Below are 23,133 nucleotides of genomic sequence, written 5' to 3' on the forward strand. Positions count from 1 at the left end.
TTTAGTTGTGCTGCCAAAGTTAATTTCTGGTCGCACATAGTTTCTCAGGTACAGGCTGGTGATATCTTCGGTTTTCTTTAGACTTATCACTAGCACTGGGCTGACTGAGTCATTTGCTCATCTTCTTGGGTGTGTGCCTTTAAGATGCAGTCACTTGTATATAATGATTCTCAAATGTCTTTAAGTCCTTGGATGAGGCAAGCGGCAAATGAGCCAACTTTTCATTTCAAGTGCAAGGAAGAGAAGGAAAAAGGGATTCTAGGGGGGATGGGAGGAGACAGGCTTCAGACAGGCCAGAAAGCCACCATTTTGGGTCTTATGCTTTGACTGGAAATTCTCAGACCTCAGAGACGTGAGATGAATGTGGCTGGGAGTCCAACTCAAAAGCCTGTAGGATGGGACCGTCTCTATATGTTGCCAACTTGTACTTCCCAAGCGCTTGGTACAGTGTTCTGCACACAGTAAGCGCTCAATAAATACGACTGAATGAATCCATGAATGAATCACTTTTAGCCTGTTGACCTCAAAGAGCTTCCCAAGGGCCTGGAGGCATAATGTCTGCACCAATGTCCCTCGGTACAGTGTACAGCATGACTACCTAGAACAAATTGAACAGAACTGAGCTTTCTACACATCCATGCTTTACCCCTCTGGCAATAGGGAATGGAACAGATGGGGAACCCACAGCTCTGACAAGACTAGCCATGCACTTATGAAGCAGTCAATTAATCGATTCATCAGGTTCCAGAGCTGATGGTGTCAGATCCTTTCATAAGGTTCATGAAAGCTGTACAAAAGGTTTATAAAAGCTGTACAGAGGTTGTGGGGCTCATTCCTGCACCATTTGACATCACATGGTGAATCCAGGAACTTGTGGTCAACGGTAGACCTCAGTAAGTTTGCCTTCAGGTCCAGGTCCTTTGTCATTTTTCAATAATCTGGTTAAGTGCCATGTTTTTAATATGCTGGAAAGCTTTCTGGGACCTCATCTTCACTAGTATGGGGGTGTGGGGAATACTGAAATGCTACTGCCATGGCTCCCGGATTACCCCTGTCTGTGATAAGGCTGGAGCCACTCACACTCTTGAGGTGTAAAGGGCCACTTAACTCCCTTAATGATGTGAAAGGGTTCTTGGTTTGATAGTGAGCAGCAAGGTCTTTGGCATAACACTACCCATCACATTCAATAACTTGATTTGCCCGCTGGGCCCAAAATTTCTCTAAGCCTCTCTTTTATTCCTAAGTCATGAGGCAGGGCAAAATGTTTATGGGACAGTACTTATTTTGCTGCAGGGGTCTTTGTGAATGATTTCTTTCTTCAGGAGTCTTTGTGGCCACTTTTCAGTGAAATGTATATTTGGAAAGTGTGAACTTGCAGCATATCAGACAGTGGTCCAACCAGCACTTACCTCCATGCGTGGCTACTGTGCTCTAAACACTGGTATGGTCTCTGCCATACTGTGATCATTACACAACACTGCTTTGATCACGGGTGCATTCGGGAAGTTTTCCTTGTCTGGCATACTCGGCAAAAGTAGACATTTGTTGTTTGTCATGCCCACGCATTCTAATTAGTCCACTCCACGTTTGGAATGAGATCACCCATTATAATAATCAGATTAACCAATACTGGTTTTCTGTGATGAGTACCCAGATCTTTGAAGGACTGGTCAGTGGCGCAGTTCATCACTATGGTGGGAAAGCTTTACGAGCTGGGGTTCAGTCACATCTTGAGCACATTTGACAGGCCCAACACTAGCAACTATCTGATTATATAGAGCCAACCCACAGCCTCTATTCTGAAGAGGAAACACCTCTCCACAAGGTGTTCCCAGTACTTATCTCTGTGAGCTCTTTCATTCAGTTTTCTACTACTACTACTACTAATCATATTTATTGAGCGCTTACTGTGTGCAGAGCACTGTACTAAGCGCTTGGGAAGTACAAGTTGGCAACATGTAGAGACAGTCCCTACCCAACAGTGGGCTCACAGTCTACTACTACTACTACTACTAATAATAATACTAGTGACGGTATTTGTTAAGCGCTTACTATGTGTCAAGCACTGTTCTAATCACTGGGGTAGATACAAGATAATCAAGTTGGACACCATCCCTGTCCCACATGGGGCTCCCGGTCTTAATCCCCATTTTACAGATGAGGTAGCAGGCACAGAGAAGTTAAGTGATTTGCCCATGGTCACAGAACAGACAAGTTGTGGAGCCGGGATTAGAACCAGATCCTTCTAACTCCCAGGCCTGTGCTCTTTCCAGTAAGCCATGCTGCTTCTCATGTCTAGTTTTGCTCAACAATGTAATATTGTTGATATTATGTAATATGTAATCTGGCAGTTCACATGCTACTGGTGCTGTTCTCAAAAAAAATCAAAAGACTTGAGTTGAGTGCCTATCATGTGCACAGTCCAAAAATGTAGAGTAGAAGAAGGCTAAAAATTAATGTTCTAATTACTAAACAGCACTCAGAGTAAATGAGGTCAAGACCAATATTTATATGAAAGAATCAATCATCTATTCCTACAAACCTCCCCTTCTATGCCTGAATGATAAATAACAATTTAGTGCAATGCATTAAATTCACCTCCTAGAGTTCAAAGCTAATATTCTGAAGAGTTACATGATAAATGCTTTCAGTTCATGCTCTTTATTCTGCACTGTCCTACTGAACACAGCTCTTAATCTTAGTTGGGTCCAGGTTTAAAAAAAAAAAAGTACTTTCTAGCCACTGAGACTGTAAATTCACTGTGGGCAGTGAATGTCACTGTTTAGTGCTGTACTGTACTTTCCCCAAGTGCTTAGTACAGTGCTCTGCACAGAGTAAGCGCTCAAATACACGACAATGAAATCTACCATATTTGCACTGAAATGAGATATGCCTTAAAATATTGTTCTAAATCACCAATATCATAACCCCAGGAGGAGAAAAAGCAAGAGATAGTGAAGAACCATTTCTCTAGTGAATTGACAAAATGGTTTTCGGTAAGGCTACCCTAAAGCATTTCCCATCTCTCATCCCCAGAATATCCTTGTGATATAAATAAGTATGTTTTCCATTTAAGTTAAAAAAAAACACCTTCCCTCACAAGGTAAGCATTTTGAGGTCCAGGATCATTTCCACTTACTGGTACTCTCCCAGACACTCAGTACAGTGCCTTTTATGCAGTAAGTACTCAATACCATTAACTGATTAATTAAAAAGTAATAAGAGAAGTGAAGTGACTTGTTTACTACTCAGTCCATGGCAGAATCAAAGGCAAAAATCACCTGATTTTCATCTGTCAAGCAGTCTCTCCATTTCTCAAGAATGGGATTATGCAGGGAAAGCATTTGCTTCCAAATCACTACATAGGCACGCATTTCCCAGTCAAAGTGAGATCTAGGCAAATCACCATTGTGATCTGGCATGACCTTGTTACCACCCCCTGTAGAAACGTGGCATTCATTTTAGCGTTCTTGAAGGGTACGTAAGGAAAGAGAGCAACATCTTCTGTAGTAGGAACAGCCTGTGGCACAGACACACTTCGAGGTCCCATAAGGAGGTGGGGCAAAGAGTTGGAACTAAAAGAGTTGGAATTAGAACTCAAGTCTTCTTAACTCCCAGATAAGAGTGCTTTTCATTATGCCTAACATTCTCCAGTGGTAACCGTCTACTTTAAAAAGCAAATTGTTTAAATTTTTAATGAAAGTAACATCTGTTCAGTTTCAGAAACAGAGATATTCTTCTAAATATTGACCAGGACAAAAAGATAAGAACTGTTCTGTTAATGCCCCAAAAGATAAGTTTAACAGCTTCACCTGTGAACTTTGGACAGCTACTTTTGTAAACCCTGATCTACCTTTTTTTCCCCCTCCAAATAACCTGGGTGACATTACAGAAACAGTAGAATTGCAAATTTTTGCTTCTGGGTGCAAGAGTAAATCTTTGTTTTTTTCTTCCCCCTCTCCCAACATCCCTGCCAGAAAAACAGACATATAACCAGGTAGCATGTAAAATGATGGAATCAGCAGCTTGTTTCCAATAGTTCCATAACCAAACGATTTTCCTTTGTTACACCTAGTTAGGCTTTTTTTTACTATTTAGAAAAATGAACATAGCTCCACAATTAAGCCATATAATTCTAAAAATTAGTAATGTAATAATTTACTAAATCTTAAGTGACCCTAGGTAAAACATATCGACAGGACATTTTGTTCATTCAAAAGTACTCCAACCAAAAGAAACATTTCAAAAGGATATTTTTGTAGTGCTTTGCACATAGTAAGCGCTAGCTTAATAAATGCCATCATTATTATAATTGCTTGATCTTCATAGAGCCACACACAAATCCTTAATGCATTTTGGAGAGATCAGACGAAATTGCTACTTTCAGTATATGGGTGTGAGCAATTTAAAAGAGAAACATCTAGAAAGTAATAATAATAATAATAATAATAATGGCATTTATTAAGCGCTTACTATGTGCAGAGCACTGTTCTAAGCGCTGGGGAATTTACAAGGTGATCAGGTTGTCCCCCGTGGGGCTCACAGTGTTAATTCCCATTTTACAGATGAGGTAACAGGCCCAGAGAAGTTAAGTGACTTGCCCAAAGTAAAGTTTGGCATGAGAATTATATTGCCACTATTCATGCCATTCTATCCAATCAGGGAGGAAAAGGGAAAAAAAGGACTATATTTTGACTTTGCAAACATTGTGTATAAAGAACATTAAGTCAAAATTGCCTCAAAGTGATTAAGTCTACTATAAGCTGGTCCACTGTGTGTGTGTCCCTCCACTAAATCCCTAGCATTGTTCTTAAGGTATGAAATCACAAGGCCCTATGAACAGATGACTTGAGTAAACCACATACTTGCAGGATTACACTCGGTTCTGCTTTCACCTCATGTACATTTTAGATAGAATACTATTAGGGAACACTTCAGATAACATGCATCTACATGAAGAGTACTTAATGTGATGTCAGAAGAAACTTTCAAGTCAGTCAAGGCAAGTCTCTTTAACACTGGATTCAAGTAATCTTTTCTTCTTAGAAAAAACAGTGTCCTAGCAATTCTAACCATTCCCTTCCCCTAGGCTCCCCCAAAGGGAAGCAAAAACATCTGCTTTAAAAGCAGTGATTCTCAAACTTTTTTCCAACCTGTAACTCTTCCCCTAAGGTCTCCCTGCTAAGTGTTCACTAGATAACTTTCCAATGACCCATGTCAGCTCTACGCACAACCAAAAGAAGCTAGCATGGTGCCTGGAGATAATGGCAGGGAAGTGATAAAAGAAGAAACAGGCAATTGATTAAAGAGAGGACTGGTAAATAGGCTTGGGAGGTTATAATGAGGAGCTCACCACTAACACCAAATTACTGTTTGAAGGACTGCAGCTCTAGTCTCAATCCTTCAGAACTTCTTATTTGCTTGGACATTTAATAAACATTTACAATGTGCTGGACAGTGTGCCAGGTATTAAAAAGTGTTGCAAAGACTTTAACTAGGACAGAATCCAAGCTCAGAGGGCTCCAAATCAAAGGGGGGGGGGGGGGGGGGGGGGGGCAGCGTGTGTGTGTGAGTGTGTGTGTTTTGGGGGGGGAGAAGCATGTCATGTTTCTGGCAAACTTCCCTACTCAATAGGGAGAAAACCTCGTAGATGCAATGTAAAGCAAAAAAAATTCCATATGAATAGCACTACATAAATACCGAAGAGAAATCAATCGTATTTACTGAGCACTTACTGTGTGCAGAACACTGTATTGAGTGCTTGGGGGAGTACAATATAGATGGAAGTGACATTCCCTACTCACAAGCTTACAATCTAGAGGGGAAAAACTGTAGTGTGGGGAAGGAACACTTCTTAGGCTCATCCTATAATAATGATAATGCTATTTGTTAAGCACTACGTGCCAGGCATTGTACTAAGCACTGGAGTGGATACAAGCAAATCTGGCTGGACACAGTCCCTGTCCCACGTGGGGCTTAGTCTTCCGTGGCTTAATGTTCTGAGTATTTGGGGGGCTCAAAGTCCCCCAAATTGAGCAGGTTCACTGCTCCAGCTTCCAAACCTGAAAGTCCAATGACTTGCAGAGCAGTGTCAGACCCTAATTTTGTGTGTGGAGGATGGGGGAAGGAATGGGGTATGAATACCATCACCATGAAGGATGCCCAAGCCTCCAGCACTCTAGAGTAATCACCTCAAATAGCTCCAAGTTTGAAGAAAAGTTTTAGAATGGCACCTAAAATTACAATCTAATTCTCTGTTTAAAAAAAAAAACAAAAAAACACCAAACCCTACCAAAAAGCTTTAAGAAGATTATTAAATGTACCTCATAATTACACTAAAAAGGCAAGGTCATAAATACTGGCTACCTTGAGAACTGAGTCTTTAGCATTTTTCTTTCACATTTTAAATGTTACTGTTCTAGGAACCCGAGGAAATGATGGGGGTAGGAAGAAAAAGATTAAGTCAGCAAAATGGTGACACCCAAGTGAAGCTTGAGATGAGAGGCAGAAGGCAACGGGCCATTTTGCCTGCTGAGAGAGTGTAGTGGGCCCTCCCCTTGACCAATGGGGAGTCAGTTGTAAGCTCCCTGTGGGCAGGGTATGTTTCTGCTTATTGTTGCATTTTACTCTCCCAAGCACTTAGTACAGTACTCTGTACACAGTAAGCCCTCAAATATAAAAGCAATTCATTCATATTAAGTGCTTACTGTGTGCAGAGCACTGTACTAAGCACAATACAGCAATAAAAAGAGACAATCCCTACCCACAACGGTATTATAGTCTGTAATTCTGCTAGCCTCCCTCCCTCCTCCCTAAACCCAACTATTTGGTAGCACCTGATATACACACATGTTTCCACTCTATCACTTCACCCAATCTGTAATTTTAGTTCTGTCGCCTATCAAGAAGGTAAACTCCTTGAGGGCAGGGACCATGATTACTAATTCCATTGCACTCTCCCAAACACTTAGGACAGTTGTCTACACACAATAGGCACTCAATGAATACTCCTCCAACCTTAGCTATTCCTCTCTGAAGCTCCCTGGAGCCATACTCTCCTAAATCCTTCTGTCGCCCCTCAGAGAGAACAGTATAGAATTGACCTTAATGGTTCATAGTTTGGGCTTAGAAGTTTCTGATAGGCATCCAATGTTCTCGCTTCGTTAACATAACAGTAACTAAAACCAAGTTAAAGGCTCTGTCCAGCAAAGGGGTGAAGCAGTGCTCATTGACAAATGAGAAAAATGGAGCAGGGGGGTGGGGGAGGAGAAGGAGAACTAAAAAGTAAACACACCTAGCCTGTGTGTGTGTGTGTCTTTCCCGCCTCCACCCCAAAGCTCCTTCTGGATCTCTCTATCTAGCCCAAAATGTTGTTGGCCAGAGACTCCTGAACACTCAAAGGCATTTGAAAAACAAATTAACATTAATCATTCATTAGGCATTAATTTAGAAGGTTAAAAAAAAAAAGCAGGAATCTGCCATCTTAGAGTCAAGTTCCTATTGTTCTTTTTCCAGGTCTGAAATCTCCCACTGCAGGGCATGAACCTTTTCCTCTCCCACAAAGGAGAGGAAATCAGTGCCCAGGATTGGAGTGGGCTGTACATCCAACCAAGCTCTGAGGCTAGCAAAAGGATGAATTCTTCAAGTTTGTCAGTTTGCAGTTAGGGATCCCCTGTAGTGCCAAGATTAGGAACTACTGACAATAGTCCAATTCAATGAAATCATCATCAATCGTATTTATTGAGCACTTACTATGTGCAGAGCACTGTACTAAGCGCTTGGGAAGTACAAATTGGCAACATATAGAGACAGTCCCTACCCAACAGCGGGCTCACAGTCTAAAAGAGGGAGACCAAACATACTAACAAAATAAAATAAATAGAAATGTACAAGTAAAATAAATAAATAAATACTAGGAAATCCAAACAATTTCCTAGTAAGGTCAGTCAATTCCAGGGCTGCACTAACTCTTATCAAAAAGTGGTCATTAAGGGACTCTTCTTACATAGTCTTTCCCTCCTTTCACTACCCTCGGTTTCTCCAGGGGGACCTGGAAGATAGGAAATCCCAGTACCCATTCGGCATTAAAACAGTCAATTTTACTGCTTTGTAACGTGTCCCTGTAACACACACCTCATGAACTGGGCTATAGTGGGGTTCTGCCAACACTTCTATAAATTGCTGAAGAGGGCTAAATTAAAAAAAAAAAAAAATCTGCAAGAAAGTTTTCTACAATTTAATTCCCTTGACTGCAATTTCACCTGCAAACCAACATGATTCAGAATGTGGTATTGCTTAGGAATTCTGCCGGCATAAGGCTGCTTCTTCCTGCCAAAAATCGCAGCTAAATGCAAATCTGGAATTTTTTCGGGTGAACTAGAAGATTGATCAGCCTAGGTAGTATTCTAAGGTTAAAGAATCTACAAAGCTAACCCTGCACCAACATTCATATTTCCTGAACCAACTGATCTTCTAAAAGTTTAACTGCAGAAGCTATTCAGCTAAAAAGCTATCTTCAAAGATGTCCCCATTCTTATTTGGAGGAGAAAAAAAGAAAAAAATGAAAAAACAAACCCAAAAAACTCTTCTTGTCAGCGTGGCTCAGTGGAAAGAGCCCGGGCTTTGGAGTCAGAGGTTGTGGGTTCAAATCCCGGCTCCGCCACTTGTCAGCTGTGTGACTTTGGGCAAGTCACTTAACTTCTCTGTGCCTCAGTTCCCTCATCTGTAAAATGGGGATTGACTGTGAGGCCCCCGTGGGACAACCTGATCATCTTGTAACTTCCCCAGCATTTAGAACAGTGCTTTGCACATAGTAAGCGCTTCATAAATGCTATTATTATAGAAGCAGTGTGGCTCAGTGGAAAGAGCATGGGCTCTGGAGTCAGGGGTCATGGGTTCAAATCCCAGCTCTGCCACATGTCAGCTGTGTGACCTTGGGCAAGTCACTTAACTTCTCTGAGCCTCAGTTACCTCATCTGTAAAATGGGGATTACAACTGTGAGCCCCACGTGGGACAATCTGATCACCTCGTAAACTCCCCAGTGCTTAGAACAGTGCTTTGTACATAGTAAGCGCTTAAAAAATGCCATTATTATTATTATTATTATTATTATTGTCAGTACAGGTAACCCTGGCTATACTCATTGTTGAGTTAGGATGGAATCCTTTCCCCACCCCTGTGGTGTTTCTCCCAACATGAGCATGTCTCATGTGAGCTTCTTTAAATAATAATAATAATAATAATAATATTTGTTAAGTGCTTACTATGTGCCAAGCACTGTTCTAAGCACCGGGAAGATACAAGGTAATCAGGTTGTCCCACACGGAGTTTACAGTCTTAATCCCCATTTTACAGATGAGATAACAGGCAAAGAGAAGTTAAGTGACTTGCCCAAGGTCACACAGTAGAAAAGTGGCTGAAATGGGATTAGAACCCATGACCTTCTGATTCCCAGGCCTGTGATCTGCACACTGCGCCACGCTGCTTCCACTGTACTAAGCACTCAGGTAGATACAAGCTGATCAGGTTGAACACAACCCATGTCCCACATGAAGCTAGCAGACTTAATCCCCATTTTACAGATGAAGTTACTGAGGCACAGGAAAGTTAAATTGCTCCAGGTCACAGCAGGCAAGAGGTGGAGCCTGGATGGTGTTGGGTTTCAGTCTGTACTTTTGCATTTCCACCTACTCTATTCTATCTTCGGGGAGTATTTACAATATTTATTAGCTGTGTGTGTTTTCTCTGCAATTCAGTAATTTTTCCTCTGGTTATTTTTGGCTGTATCCCTCATTTGCACATGCTTACTAGCAGCATACTCGATGCAGTCAGGAGAGTTTACTCTACAAGGTTACATATGTAAAGCCACTTTATTAGTGCTTTTACACTTCATTCAGGTGCTAAAAGTGTCTTTTGAGATTCACTTTGAGTTGAAGTAGCATTCCTTTTGAAGTTCAGAACCAAGGCCTGATTGGAGGGACCCAGCTTCAGAAAGGTGTTATAGCAGTGAACTGGAGGAGGGTTATTCTTCTCCAGAAGATGCAGATTAGGAAATGACAGGTATTTCAAGAGCCAGATTTATCAGTTGACCAAGAATTATAGTAAGTCACATAGTATGGAATGAATTGTTGGACATGCACTGGTCTTCTCAACCACACCAACAACCATGGATACACAGTACTTGAGCACTTTTATGCAACAGTCAATGGTATTTGAGCGCTTACTATGTGCCGAGCACTACACCAGGCAATTTGGGAGACTACAAAATAACAGAGTTGGTAGGCACTTTCAAACTTACAGCTGTATTAAGTGTCTGAAACTACAAAAGAATTTAATATGATCCCTAAGGATTTTACAATCCAACATGCAAGACAGAAACTAAGTCAGATAGGAGGAATGAAAAAGGCACATGCACACAAGTCAGTGCACGTACTTAGTGCAAAACACCGTTCTAAACGCTTGGAAAGGTACAGTACAACAGAGCAGGTAGACACGATCCTTATCCAAGCACTTAGTACAGTGCTCTGCACATAGTAAGCGCTCAGTAAATACAATTGATGATGATGATGATGATGGGTTCAAATCCCGGCCCCGCCACTTGTCAGCCGGGTGACCTTGGGCAAGCTTCCCTGGGCCTCGGTCCCCTCATCTGGGAAATGGGGAGGAAGACTGTGACACAGTCCCCCTTTTAGACAGTGAGCCCGCTGTCGGGTAGGGACTGTCTCTGTATGTTGCCAATTTGTACTTCCCAAGCGCTTAGTACAGTGCTCTGCACATAGTAAGTGCTCAATAAATACGATTGATGATGATCCAAGGAAGCTTACAGCCTACATGGGCAGACCAATATTACAATAAGTTACAAATAGGGGGAAATAAATATAAGGCTATGGTAGTGAAAGGCTAAGTTATGCTCTATAATATTTAGGTGGACTGGAAATGCTGAAGTGGCATTTGGTGGACTATCAAATGTGGAGATAAGAAATTAACTGGACAAAGCCTCACAGGGAAGTTACTTCAAAATGACTTTTTAAAAAATGGGGAGAGCTGTCGTCAGTTGACAAGAAGGAATTCAAAGCTCAAAGAGGGTATGTTATATGAGTCCTGGGTCAATGCCACGGCTCACACTCTCTCACGTTATCCTACTCACTGTGCCTCATTCATGTCTCTGGATGGCAGCCTCTCACTCATGCCCTCTCACCTGCCTGGAGCTCCTTACCCCTCCACATCCAATACACCACTACTCTCCCAACCTTGGAAGCCCTTCTTAAATCACAGCTCCTCTAGGAGGTCTTTTCCATTTTTCGTTCAGATTTTACAGTCCTCCAAATGCTACTTATAGTAGCCTGAAAGTGCTTAAGTACTCACAATCTCCAGATCTTTCTATCAATAATTAATCATAATAATGACGGTATTTGTTAAGTGCTTACTATGTGCGAAGCACTGTTCTAAGCGCTGGGGCGGTTACAAGGTGATCAGGTTGTCCCACAGGGGGCTCACAGTTTTAATCCCCATTTTACAGATGAGGTAACTGAGGCACAGAGAAGTTAAGTGACTTGCCCAAAGTCACACAGCTGACAGTTAGCGGACCCGGGATTTGAACCCACGACCTCTGACTCCAAAGCCTGTGCTCTTTCCACTGGGCCATGCTGATTTTTGAACAGTAACTGTGCACATGGCATTGTACTAAGCACCTGGAAGAGGACAATACAATAGAGTTGGGGATAGACAATCCCTTTGCCTTCAAATAATTTACCATCTAGTTGGGGAAATGTTAAAATTACAGAGAGGGGAAACAACAGAGAACCTAAGCGTTGAGGGGTGAGGTGAGTATCAAAATGCTTGGAGAGTACACATCCAAGTGCCTAAGTGAAGAAGAGTTGGGTAGGGACTGTCTCTATATGTTGCCAATTTGTACTTCCCAAGCGCTTAGTACAGTGCTCTGCACATAGTAAGCGCTCAATAAATACGATTGATGATGATGATGAAGAGTGGAGAATGGAGTGGGGCAATGAGACACTAATCGAGGAAGGCTTCTTGGAGGAGATATGATTTTTGCAGGATTGTGACGACGAAGAGCGGTGGTTATATTATAGTCTCCCAAGCCCTTAGTACTGTACTCTGCACACAGTAAGCCTTCAAATGTGAGTGACTGACTGTCAGATACGAAGGGGGAGGGAGTATGTAAGCAAAGGGTTGATGCCAACCTACTCACCGTACCCAGGTCTCGTCTATCTTGCCACCCACGTCTCGTCCACATCCTGCCTCTGGCCTGGAACACCCTTCCTTTTCACATCCAGCAGACTATTACCCTGCCCACCTTCAAAGCCTTACTGAAGGCACATCTCCTCCAAGAGGCCTTCCCTAAGCCCTCATTTCCTCTTTTATTACTCCCTTCTGGGAGTAAGCAAGCCCTGACTTGCTTCCTTTATTCATTACCCACCTCCCTCTGGCACTTACATATATATATCCATCATTTATTTATACCTGTCTCCCCCTCTAAACTGTAAACTAATTGTGGGCAGGGAATGTGCCTGCTATATTGCTTCCAAGAGCTCAGTATAGTGCCCTGCACATAGTAAGTGCTCAATAAATATGACTGATGGTGAAGAGGAGATTGAGGTACAGTAAGTGTGTTGGTGTTAGAGAAGCAAAATGTGTGTGGGTCATCGCAGGAGAACTAAAAATGCCTTAAAACCAGTGGTGAGGCATTTGATGCAGAGATGAGACGGACGATGATTGCTTTTCCAATCTTTAGTGGATGTCTCCCCTGCTAGATGGTAAGCTCCTTGAGGGTGGGGACCGTATCTAATTATCATCATCATCATCAATCGTATTTATTGAGCACTTACTATATGCAGAGCACTGTACTAAACGCTTGGGAAGTACGAATTGGCAACATACAGAAACAGTCCCTACCCAACAGTAGGCTCACAGTCTAAAAGGGGGAGACAGAGAACAAAACCAAACATACTAACAAAATAAAATAGGATAGATATGTACAAGTAAAATAGAGTAATAAATATGTATGTAATAATATAATCTAATTATTGTATTCTCCCAAACACTTAGTACATTGCTCTGCAAAATAAATACTACTGATTAAACAAGAGGCCAGCACTCTGAATAATAAAAAAAAAAAGATTTAAACAGACAAGTGTAACAACATCTTTCTTCCACACAATAGGGTGGGGCTAATGTATTCATATGAGGATCTGCTTTGGCTAAGTGAAAAAATCTAGAAACAACAACACAAAGTAACTTAGTTCTCTGTTACTGAATTTAAGTTCATTTCCTGAAGTGCTTTCTGAAATTTAACAAAAAAAAAAATTTAGAGAGATGTATCTGTAGTTTCAAACCTACTTTAGCTCAAGGGTTTGGTGAGGAAGTAGAAGTCACTACCTAGTGACTGCCATTTTCTTAATGGTTAAAAAGGTATCCTTACTAATCAAAGTCTATCTTTCTAATGATGGCATCTGAAGCACTTACTATGTGTCAAGCACTGTTCTAAGTGCCAGGGTAGATACAAGCTAATCAGCTTGGACAAAGTCTTCCTCGTGGGGTTCATACCCTTAATCTCCATTTCACAGATGAGGTAACATCATCATCATCAATCGTATTGATTGAGCGCTTACTATGTGCAGAGCACTGTACTAAGCGCTTGGGAAGTACAAATTGGCAACATATAATTGGTAACAGACATAGAAAAGTTAAGTGATTTGTCCAAGGTCACACGGCAGACAAGTGGTGGAGTCAGAATTAGAACCCAGGTCCTTCTGACTCCCAGGCTCTAACCATTAAGCCACGCTGCTTCTCAAGTACTCGCAACCTTCATAGATTATTTCCTCCCAGGCGAAAAACTTCCATTCTGAACATGACAATAAGGCATTATACTTTGAACAACCCCTCAACATGACCATCCTTAGAACCAGTGGAGCAATAAGAGGGATTTCCCCTTTTAGTTGTGCCCAATTTGGGTGGGAGGGGTAAAACTACTCTATCAACTTCCTACCTCTATGACACACAAGGAAGGCCTGGGCAGGGAAGACAGTCATCCCTTCACCTTAATGTGTGAAGGGTCTGTCTGTCAGACTCAGAGCCCATTTATTATTCTGGAGGTGACTGTACTAGTTCTAGACAGATGGCCATCTACCTCTGGAAAAATTATTCGCCAAACCAAAAATGAAAGCCAAGATCTACAGCTTCCCCCATTATGTCTCTGTTTATAAAATTACAGAACTGAAAGGAACCCTTAGGGGACATACGATCTAGCCAACTACTTCCAGGAAGGTCAATGCCAAATCAGCAAGCCAATGGTCCCTTGAGCTGCATTATGGTCTGTAAAATTTGCCGGCGGTCCGGTCTCCCGAGCTACACTACATGCTCCTTATTCTGAAGATGAAGAATCCCAAAGGTGAAGACAGCCCAAAGGTAGATTCTCAGTTAGGAAAAATCAGGGCTTGGTTACAGTGGGGTGGGAAGAGAGAAAAAGAAAAATCAGCAGTGAGAGGGACCATCATATCTGTTCTGCTCTATCTCCCAAATTCAGAAAGATTCGGGGGGTGAAAAGAGGTGGGTGGAGAAAAATCTTCCTCTGCTCCTGTTCTTGGTTTACCTGTGCCCCAATCATCTATGGCAAAGGACTATCTTCACTATTTTAGAGAGGTGAGATTGGGATGAAAGGGCAGAGAGACAAGTGATTCGTGTTACTTGGATATTTTAGTCTGAGAAAGACACATGGTCCATTTAAGGACCATTTCCCCAATAACAAGCAAAGAGTAAATCAATCTTCAAAAGAATTTTAAATGCCTAAATTTAAACTTAGAAGCCAAGAAGAGGCCAGCCTGCCACCTCTTGTGATCCTGACCTTTGAAAAAAGCTGAAAAGACTACTATGCAAAGTTTCACCTAGATCAGTGGAGTCAAGATGGCACTTTGCCTCCTCTCATCCGAGAAAGCTCTGTCTTCTATTAAAAACACCCCAATTTTAGAAGCTTCCCTTCAAAAGGGAGAGGATGAAAAGATGGAAGGGGGAAAAAAGTGACACTGGGACAAAAGAAATGTTCAATTATAAGTGGCATACAGCCGCATTTCAAATGTACTTCAATCCTCAGCTAGAGTAAAAACTGGTGGAGAAACGACAACAAAGGTGGGGGCTTCGCAAGTGAAGTGAGCGACTGGTCAATCCAGTGGGAGTGGTTTAGAGAGCAGGGTTCCATACTTCAATCTCCAACTGCCACCTCCAGACCAGCTGATGGTTAACATCGATGCCACCTCCCCTGCTCTTTTGATCGGACGCCAGGCATGTAACCTAAGGGGCCCCGCTCCTACCAGCAGGCAAGGCTCAGAGAGCTGGCAAGGAGGAGGCTGAAGATCAAGAGTGAAAACGATAACAGGTTGAAGTCCCAGGGCCTGCCACGTTTGCTGTCCTGTGCGGCAACAGTTTTCTGGTGCCCACTAGCCAGGAAGAGGGGGGAGGGAAGGAGGGAGGAGGGGCAGAGGAAGGTCAACTGTTCCAATTAATCCCACTTTGGGTTTAGCCCTTATCAGTAGGCTCTAATATAGTCATTACCCTCAGTAGCAGGGTTATCATTTAAAAGCACTACTTTGGCTGGCGGGGAGGCACATGCACATATTTCCCCAATTAGCAGCCAGTGTTTTGCACCAGATTCTATGAAATGGGCAACAATTCCTGGAGCATAAATTAAATTATCATTAGAGCAGATGAAGGAGAAGGAAGAGACATAATCCCCTTGCAAAGCCACATAAGGGCTACCTTTTCTAGAGGGATGGAGATAGTAGAATCAAAACTGCCACTATTTTACTGAGAGACTGGACGAAAAACTTGATTCTCTCTATCCACGCTCTCTCACCTCTTCTCTCCACCCCCGCAAGGCAATTAAAACTGGATTACAACAATGCACTTTACTTGTCCAAACTGGCATAAAAAAGAATGGGAAGCTGCAAACAATCCCAAGAATACATGGATAGAGTTGGACTCAGGAGTTGGCACTTCAATATCTTAAGTAGGATCTTCCAGAGTTTGATTTCCATCATATCTTCTGACCTGTCTTCAAGGACTAATTTCCAAATTTCCTAAAAGTCAGTGCAATGTGACACCGCTGACTTGCCAGAGACTCAGCTCCACGCCAAACCTTTAATTCTTCAAAACCTTCCGGGAATCTAGTCCTTTGAAAATGTTAGAGCTCCACAAGTTATAAAACTCATGTTGATATCTTGGACCGTTTTAATATCGCCTTTAAACATCTAATATTATCAATTTGCTTAATTATAAAGGCATAGTAACCACCACCACCATGGGCACAATTCCCCAGCCACATGACATTTCCCTTATCACGCCAATAATAATCATAATAATAATAGCAATGATAATAATAATGGTGGCATTTGTTAAGCACTTACTATATGCAAAGCACTGTTCTAAAAGCTCTGGGAAGGATACAAGGTGATCGGGTTGTTCCATGTGGGGCTCACAGTCTTAATCCGTATTTTACAGATGAGGTAACAGACACAGAGAAGTTGAATGACCTGTCCAAAGTCACACAGCTAACAAGTTGCGGAGCAGGCATTCGAACCCATGACCTCTGACTCCCAAGCCTGTGCTCTTTCCATTGAGCAGGCTGTCTATGCCATGGTAGAGTGAACAATATAGACTCAGTCCTCTTGCAGTAAAGTTATTAAAAGTGTCAAAGAAAGAATGTATACCTTAAACTTCTTGCCATCTCTAAACATACCTGAAGATAAGTTTGTATCATTCAACTTGCTTCCTTTACAAATGTTCCCCTAAAGAAAACAAAACCAAAATACTTAAACAAAAAAATAAAAAAAACCCTCCTACCTTTTATTTATAGGTTTTTCATCCTTTTCATAAGGCTTCACAAACCACTTGCCAATGCGCACAAAATTCCGGTTCATTAGACACCGCTCCAGTAGATTGTGAACTGCTTTGAAGAGCAGAGTACGGCACTCATAGGATAGGCCGTTCTCCCACACTCCATCTTCCTCTTCTACAAAGCAAAGGGGGTGGGCACAGGAAAGAAGAGTTAAGTCTCTGAAAGTCATACTCACGTCAGAAATTTGACAGTTGTATTCACTAGCCTATTCCATTATAAAAAGTTAACCATACTATCTAATGTTCTCTGTGAATAAAGCTGTCTTCTAAAGTCATTCCAAAAGGTATCTGCCTTAAGTTGGCGGATATTTGTTTTCCTAAAGAATGTTCCACGCACTTTCCTACTAAAACAGTGACAGAGCATAATCACATAAATACTGGTGTTTTCAGGGTCAAAGGAAGAAAAAAAAAGACCTGTGTACACAAGAAAAAAATTACATAAACATTGACATTACATCTAAGTTATCTGTTTGCAAGTTTGTTCACTTACTGATAACCGCTCCAAGATTCCCACTTTGCCACACTGACAAACCAGATGATAATCTTAGAATGCATTTTGTCTGATTAATTCAAAATAAAACTATTTCCTAAAACCCCAACAAGCAATATCACCAGTCACCACCATTTTCAAGAATCTCAGGTCTCCAGGTAATCTCTAGAGGACGATGCTTCAAAATAATAATAATAATAATGGCATTTATTAAGTGCTTACTAATGTGCAAAGCACTGTTCTAAGAGCTGGAAGAATGGTGCATTTGCATGAGAGAGCTTTTTATAACTGAAGGTAAATTCTGAAAGCACTCCAGCTTTGAAAAAAGTTCACCTACCTCCACCAACTGCCCCACTTTTGCTCTCATATCTAGAGTAAATGTTGGCTAATTTAAAAAAAGTCATTAAGTTTGCAAATAGTCTGGATATAATTCAGAACCAACTCTTCTTCCCTAGCCAGTCTATTAGCTAAGTCCATCCTGAGTCTAACTAAAAATGATTTCCCAAGTTTGATTTTATGCTGCTAGTTCAATATTCATTTTTTGAAGTGCATGGTTCCATGCAAACTAGTATTTTTTCTTTTGAAGTTATATAACCTTTAAAATCGCTGGGAATCTGGGTCACCTTCCAGCAACTTTTTTCAACTGAACTGTAAATTTTTGTCACAGGTATCCTATCAATTCTATAAAGTAAGGCTTGTTACTGGAGATGCAATCTATGAGTTCAGTTTTGAGAAGAGGGAATTGATAAAAATTAAAACCCTGATGAGATAACAATGCTTAGACAGTCCAAGTTGGTCTACCGTTACATTATGTATAGAAGGAATGCATTTGGATCCATCTTTTGCAGATTCTTGCACACGACAGCTTTCAGAGAGCATTAGGTTGTAAAATAACCTCTTTAAATAAAGTGAGTACAAAATGCCAAACAACCAGCTCGATGGAATTTCAATAATCCCACTGCCCAAAGTCCCTTTATTAGCACACAGATGCCAAAAAAACTGAGCCCACGACCGGAGCCATCCCCCTTAAGGGACATTTTGTAAACTCATGCTCTATAAAATACAAATGGCTCTTTAAGAGGCTCTAGGAGGAGGTGCTGCATATGTCCTGAAGGAATCTAGGATTGTCTTTTGACCCTAGGCTCTTCAGAGTGCCACTATTCTGGGTCCCTAAAAGACGTTCATTGCCCCCCAAAATATAAAAGTGTGTTTTTTCGGTTTGTTGGGGGGTTTTTTTTGGTGGGGGGGAGGGAGAAGGAGACACATACTTGCTTTCAGAATGGTGGATGATCTTTATAAGCAGGTCTCCCAGTACTTTTATTAAGTTTTAAAGCCTCAGTAATACTTAGATTGTTGCCAATGACTCCATAAATGCTTAAACATGTTTAAGAATGAGCAGAGTACATGCTTACTGCTCAGACCTTACACAACACAGGCAGAACATTAACTAGAAAGCCTAATGATAGTGGACTTTAACTGCACTATAAACCCTGCACCACTTCAAAGGTTAAATAGTAGATTTTACGTTGCTCTTAACCGTGTCCCCAAAGTTACCGAGAATACTTCAAAAACCAACCTAACCGCTCTGGTGCTTTAAAATTACCTAATTCTGGTGAGTGTAGATTTACCTTTGGGGAGACTGAAGTGAGAATACAAATCAAGGAACATTTACTAAGATTTAGAATATTATAAGTATTATAATAATTCTTCCTGTCTTAATAGCATGGGCACTTCCTCTACTTTCTCTCATATTTCCAAAACCATAAAGTTTTACAGGTCTCTAGTTTTAAAAAAATCCTATTTTATATTTGATAAGAACGTTTTCTAATACAGGAGAGGGAAGAATTGGTGCAAACGAAGAGTTGTGCAGCCCCTCAATTCCCCTCCCAATGCATTCGTGACTTGGATTTAGAAATCATTAATTGCTTAATATCTATGAATTTTCTGGTTGGCTTATAAAAAAAGGAAAAAAAAAACCTGGCCGGTCTTTCCTCACAATTTCAGGAACAAATTGTGACACACTCCTTCAGAGGTATTTTTTTTTAATGTTAATTCTTTTTTGTTCATAGATTTATTATGAAGCTATTACTTCCCAATTCCTAATGTCATGGCAATCTATTTTTAGAATGTTTTCTCTATCAAAAAAAAAAATATCCATTAGTTCCCAAGAACCATCTTAAAACCGGAACTGTCTGCTGTACAGCATATGTAATCTGTAAACTTCACTAAATATTTGTTCTATACAAGTAGCCCTTAACTTGATCTTTATTGTCATGGAGAATTACTTGCAAGTGCTACAAGACAAGAACCAATTTAAGATTACAAAACATGGAATCTATGACTGGAAGATTTACAGTTCATTTTTGAAACTGAACATACTATATGGTCATGGCCTCAGATATGTACACTGTTTTAAATACCTCTGAGATTGTTTTCAATTTAACAAAGCAGCAAGGCCTAGTGGAAAGAACACGGGCATTAAGAGTCTGAAGTCCCAGGTTCTAATCTCAGCTCTGCCACTTGCCTGCTGTGTGACCTTGGATAAGTTATTTACCTGTGCCTGTTTCCTGATCTGTAAAATAGGCATTTAAATACCTGGGCTCCCTCCCCCATTAGAAGATAATTAGGTTCGACTGCACCCCACCAAAGGCTCACAGTGAATCTACCCCAATGCTTAGTAAGTGCTTAATATCACAATTTTTAAGTCACTTCTCAACACAATATCATAAAATGCTTAACCCCTATTTAAAGCACAATTCTAGTTACTTTGGAAGTTACCTTACTACAGGTTGTATATATAAACCCCCCCCCCCCCCGCCCACCTTTTTGCCATGCTAAATACTATAGCTTACTGAAAGTAGGTAGGTCACCAGGTCATGCATGACTATGGGATGCTCTTCATCTTAGCACCTAGTTAAGATCTTTTCAGCCTCTCAGATGGTGGGAGTTGGGGGGGGGGGGGGGAGGAGAGGAAGAGACCAACCAGGGAATCAAGTACTCTTTCTTTATTGATAGAGTAGCTGGCAAATGTGAGGGAGTGAGAAGGAAAAACTGGGCAGCTCAGGTCTTCCTTTTACACCTAGAAAATGAATCAAGAATTGCTTATACCTTTCTAAATCACCGTACCGTTTAAAATTGAAATAGGCAGCCATATTCCCTCCTCTCCCACTCTCAGGGGGTGGGGGAGTGGAGTGGGGGAGTAAATCAAAGCAGTTTTACCCCTTCCCTTTTTACCATGCTTCAATCTGCCTTCAATTCTTACTATTTTAGCTATTTTAAGGGACCTTGGTGGGGTGGGGGGGGATGTCACCCTAGACAAAAAGGCTTGGCCCCCTACCATTTTTCTAAATTTTCTGCAACTAATTATTCCAGTCCCGAGTAGCAAGGCACTCACTGGTTAAGCTCCTACAAATGCGTGGGAGTTTCTGATAGTCAACATCTGGGCTGTGTTAATAGAGTAGACAGAATTTGCATACAACGAAGTAGAATAACCTCTTCCCCTCTCCACCCCAACGCGGTAATCCAGAGCAAAGACATCTCAAGTGCATCTGCACTATATGGAAGTGATTAAGTTTACATGCCTGGCAAATAAAAATGAATTTGCATTTTTAAATGGTATGTAAGTGCTTACTGCGTGCCAGGCACTGTACTAAACACTGAACATTATTTTTAGGACCAAGACAAAACTCAATTGCAATGGAATTCAATATCTCATAAATTATCTTGGTTCCCGATAGGGGAAAATGTGACAAACCAAACTGATTTTGGGCATTTAATACCCAAAGTTGCTTGCAAAAGTCACTGACATTTTATCCATTTGAATATTCTTTCAGAGAAATTATATCCTTTCTTTGCTATACTGTACTCTCCCAAATGCTTAGTACAGGGCTCTGCACAGAGTAAGCACTCAAATACGATTGACTGACATACTCCAGACAGCCAAGGCCTAGAATGAGGTAAGTCCACAGCATGTTGACGTTTCAAACAAAATGTCCCTTTCACCCTTGCAGCAGCGATTCTCCATTTCAACTGAATACCCGCTGGAACTATGTCCCAGATACCCGAAAGTCTCAACAGAGCCAGTTCTTCCTAAACAATGTTTCCTGCATCCTCTGCCAGGCCTGCTACCACCTTGGTCAAAGGTCTTGTCTTATCACAGCAAGTTTATCAGCCTCTAGCTTCTCCCCTCTTCGGTCCATACTATATATATACCCACTACTACACAAATCATTCCCCTCAAATGTTACTTACCTCCCCTCTCCTCACAAAATCCTCTAGTGACTTCCCATTTCCCTTCACATCAGGTGAACACTTGCAAACCAGCACCAAGGCTCTCTACTAAACTTTTCTCATTTTACACACCAGCTACTCCCCAGCTTGCTCTTTTCATTCCTCCCAAATTAACCTTCTTGACTCAAGCTCTCCCTCTTCCACCCCTTTGCTCCGACTGTGTCACCAGCCTGGAATTCCCATCCCAACATAAATCCAACAGACCACAGCTTGGCCCCCTTTCAAAGCCCTCAGGACAGCTTTAAAAAACCTGATTTGTGAAGTGCTTACTATGTGCCAGGCACTGTCCTAAGCGCTGGGGTAGGTACAAGCTAATCAGGCTGGACATCATCCACGTCCCACATAGGGCTCACTGTCTTAATTCCTATTTTACAGATGAGGAAACTGAGGCACCAAAGTTAAGTGACTTGCCCAAGGTCACACAGCAGACAAATGGCAGAGCTGGGATTAGAAGCCATGTCCTCTGACTTCCAGGACTGTGATCTAACCACCAAGCCACATTGCTTCAACAAGCCTTCCTCGATTAAGTCAATCAATCAATCATATTCATTGATCGCTTACTATGTCCCTATGTCACATCGACTCACTGCTAGTACATACATGCTTATTCATTACCTCCCCCAGAACGTGTGTAAAACTAATTGTACAATCGATTGGTAAAGACTTTCATGTTGGGTCCAATACCTTTAACTGCTATTTAACAGCATGTCCTTCACATACAAAAAAAACAAACAAAAAAAAACACCCCACGCTTCTCAAACAACTTGACAGTTCAACCAAATTGAGCTACTGACACTTACGACAATACAGAATATCTTGATGTTATGTCTCACAATAATATCTCATCAATTAGAAGATGAAGATCTAGAACCTGATGTTTTTCCTAACACTTAGCTTTCTTGCTCAATTTCTCACCAGCATATCCTTTGGAAGCTTTAACTCAAATGATTGCCGCCGTAACATTTCCCCCAAGCATCAAACCTGAATGCTAGGATGAAGATACGTAGCAGGGTATTTAATAAGTTAGAAGATAAACTGTGATTTATGTGCCCAAAACTGAACTTATTTGGGGAAGCTACAAAATAATTTTCTACTACTCACAACCCAGACGAGTTTTCTTCTGAGGACTGAATGAAAATGAACTACCACAGAAAGTGAGGCCTTGAATTAACTGATCGATCAGCAGTAAAATTTAGATCTTCAGAAGCCATAGGCTTGAATCTTTATAACTTCAAAGATTTTAAGTAAGACTTCTCCTCCATGCACTATCCCACAAACCACCAAATCATGCAGGGCGGGGGGAGTCGAATGTTACAGTTCTGGAAGGTTAGAAACTGAAAGTGAGGACCAGAATGTTTTAGGAAAAAAAAAGATATATAAATGAAGGACTTTGTGTTTAGCTTCTCCTATGGCAAATGGGTGAGGATTAATAATCCAAAAGAGT

At 41.3% G+C, this 23,133-nt stretch overlaps 1 protein-coding gene across 1 annotated transcript in view; it reads right to left on the reverse strand.

The window, feature by feature from the left end:
• Window positions 1-23,133, reverse strand: part of MED13 (mediator complex subunit 13) — a 100,040-nt gene that overhangs the window by 64,049 nt on the left and 12,858 nt on the right. Inside the window, exon 3 of the mRNA XM_038759301.1 lies at window positions 16,856-17,024. Within this exon, the coding sequence (XP_038615229.1) occupies window positions 16,856-17,024 (169 nt within the window). The remainder of the gene's footprint in view (window positions 1-16,855; window positions 17,025-23,133) is intronic.

This window comes from Tachyglossus aculeatus, chromosome 17, assembly GCF_015852505.1.
Source record: "Tachyglossus aculeatus isolate mTacAcu1 chromosome 17, mTacAcu1.pri, whole genome shotgun sequence".
NCBI lineage: Eukaryota > Metazoa > Chordata > Mammalia > Monotremata > Tachyglossidae > Tachyglossus > Tachyglossus aculeatus.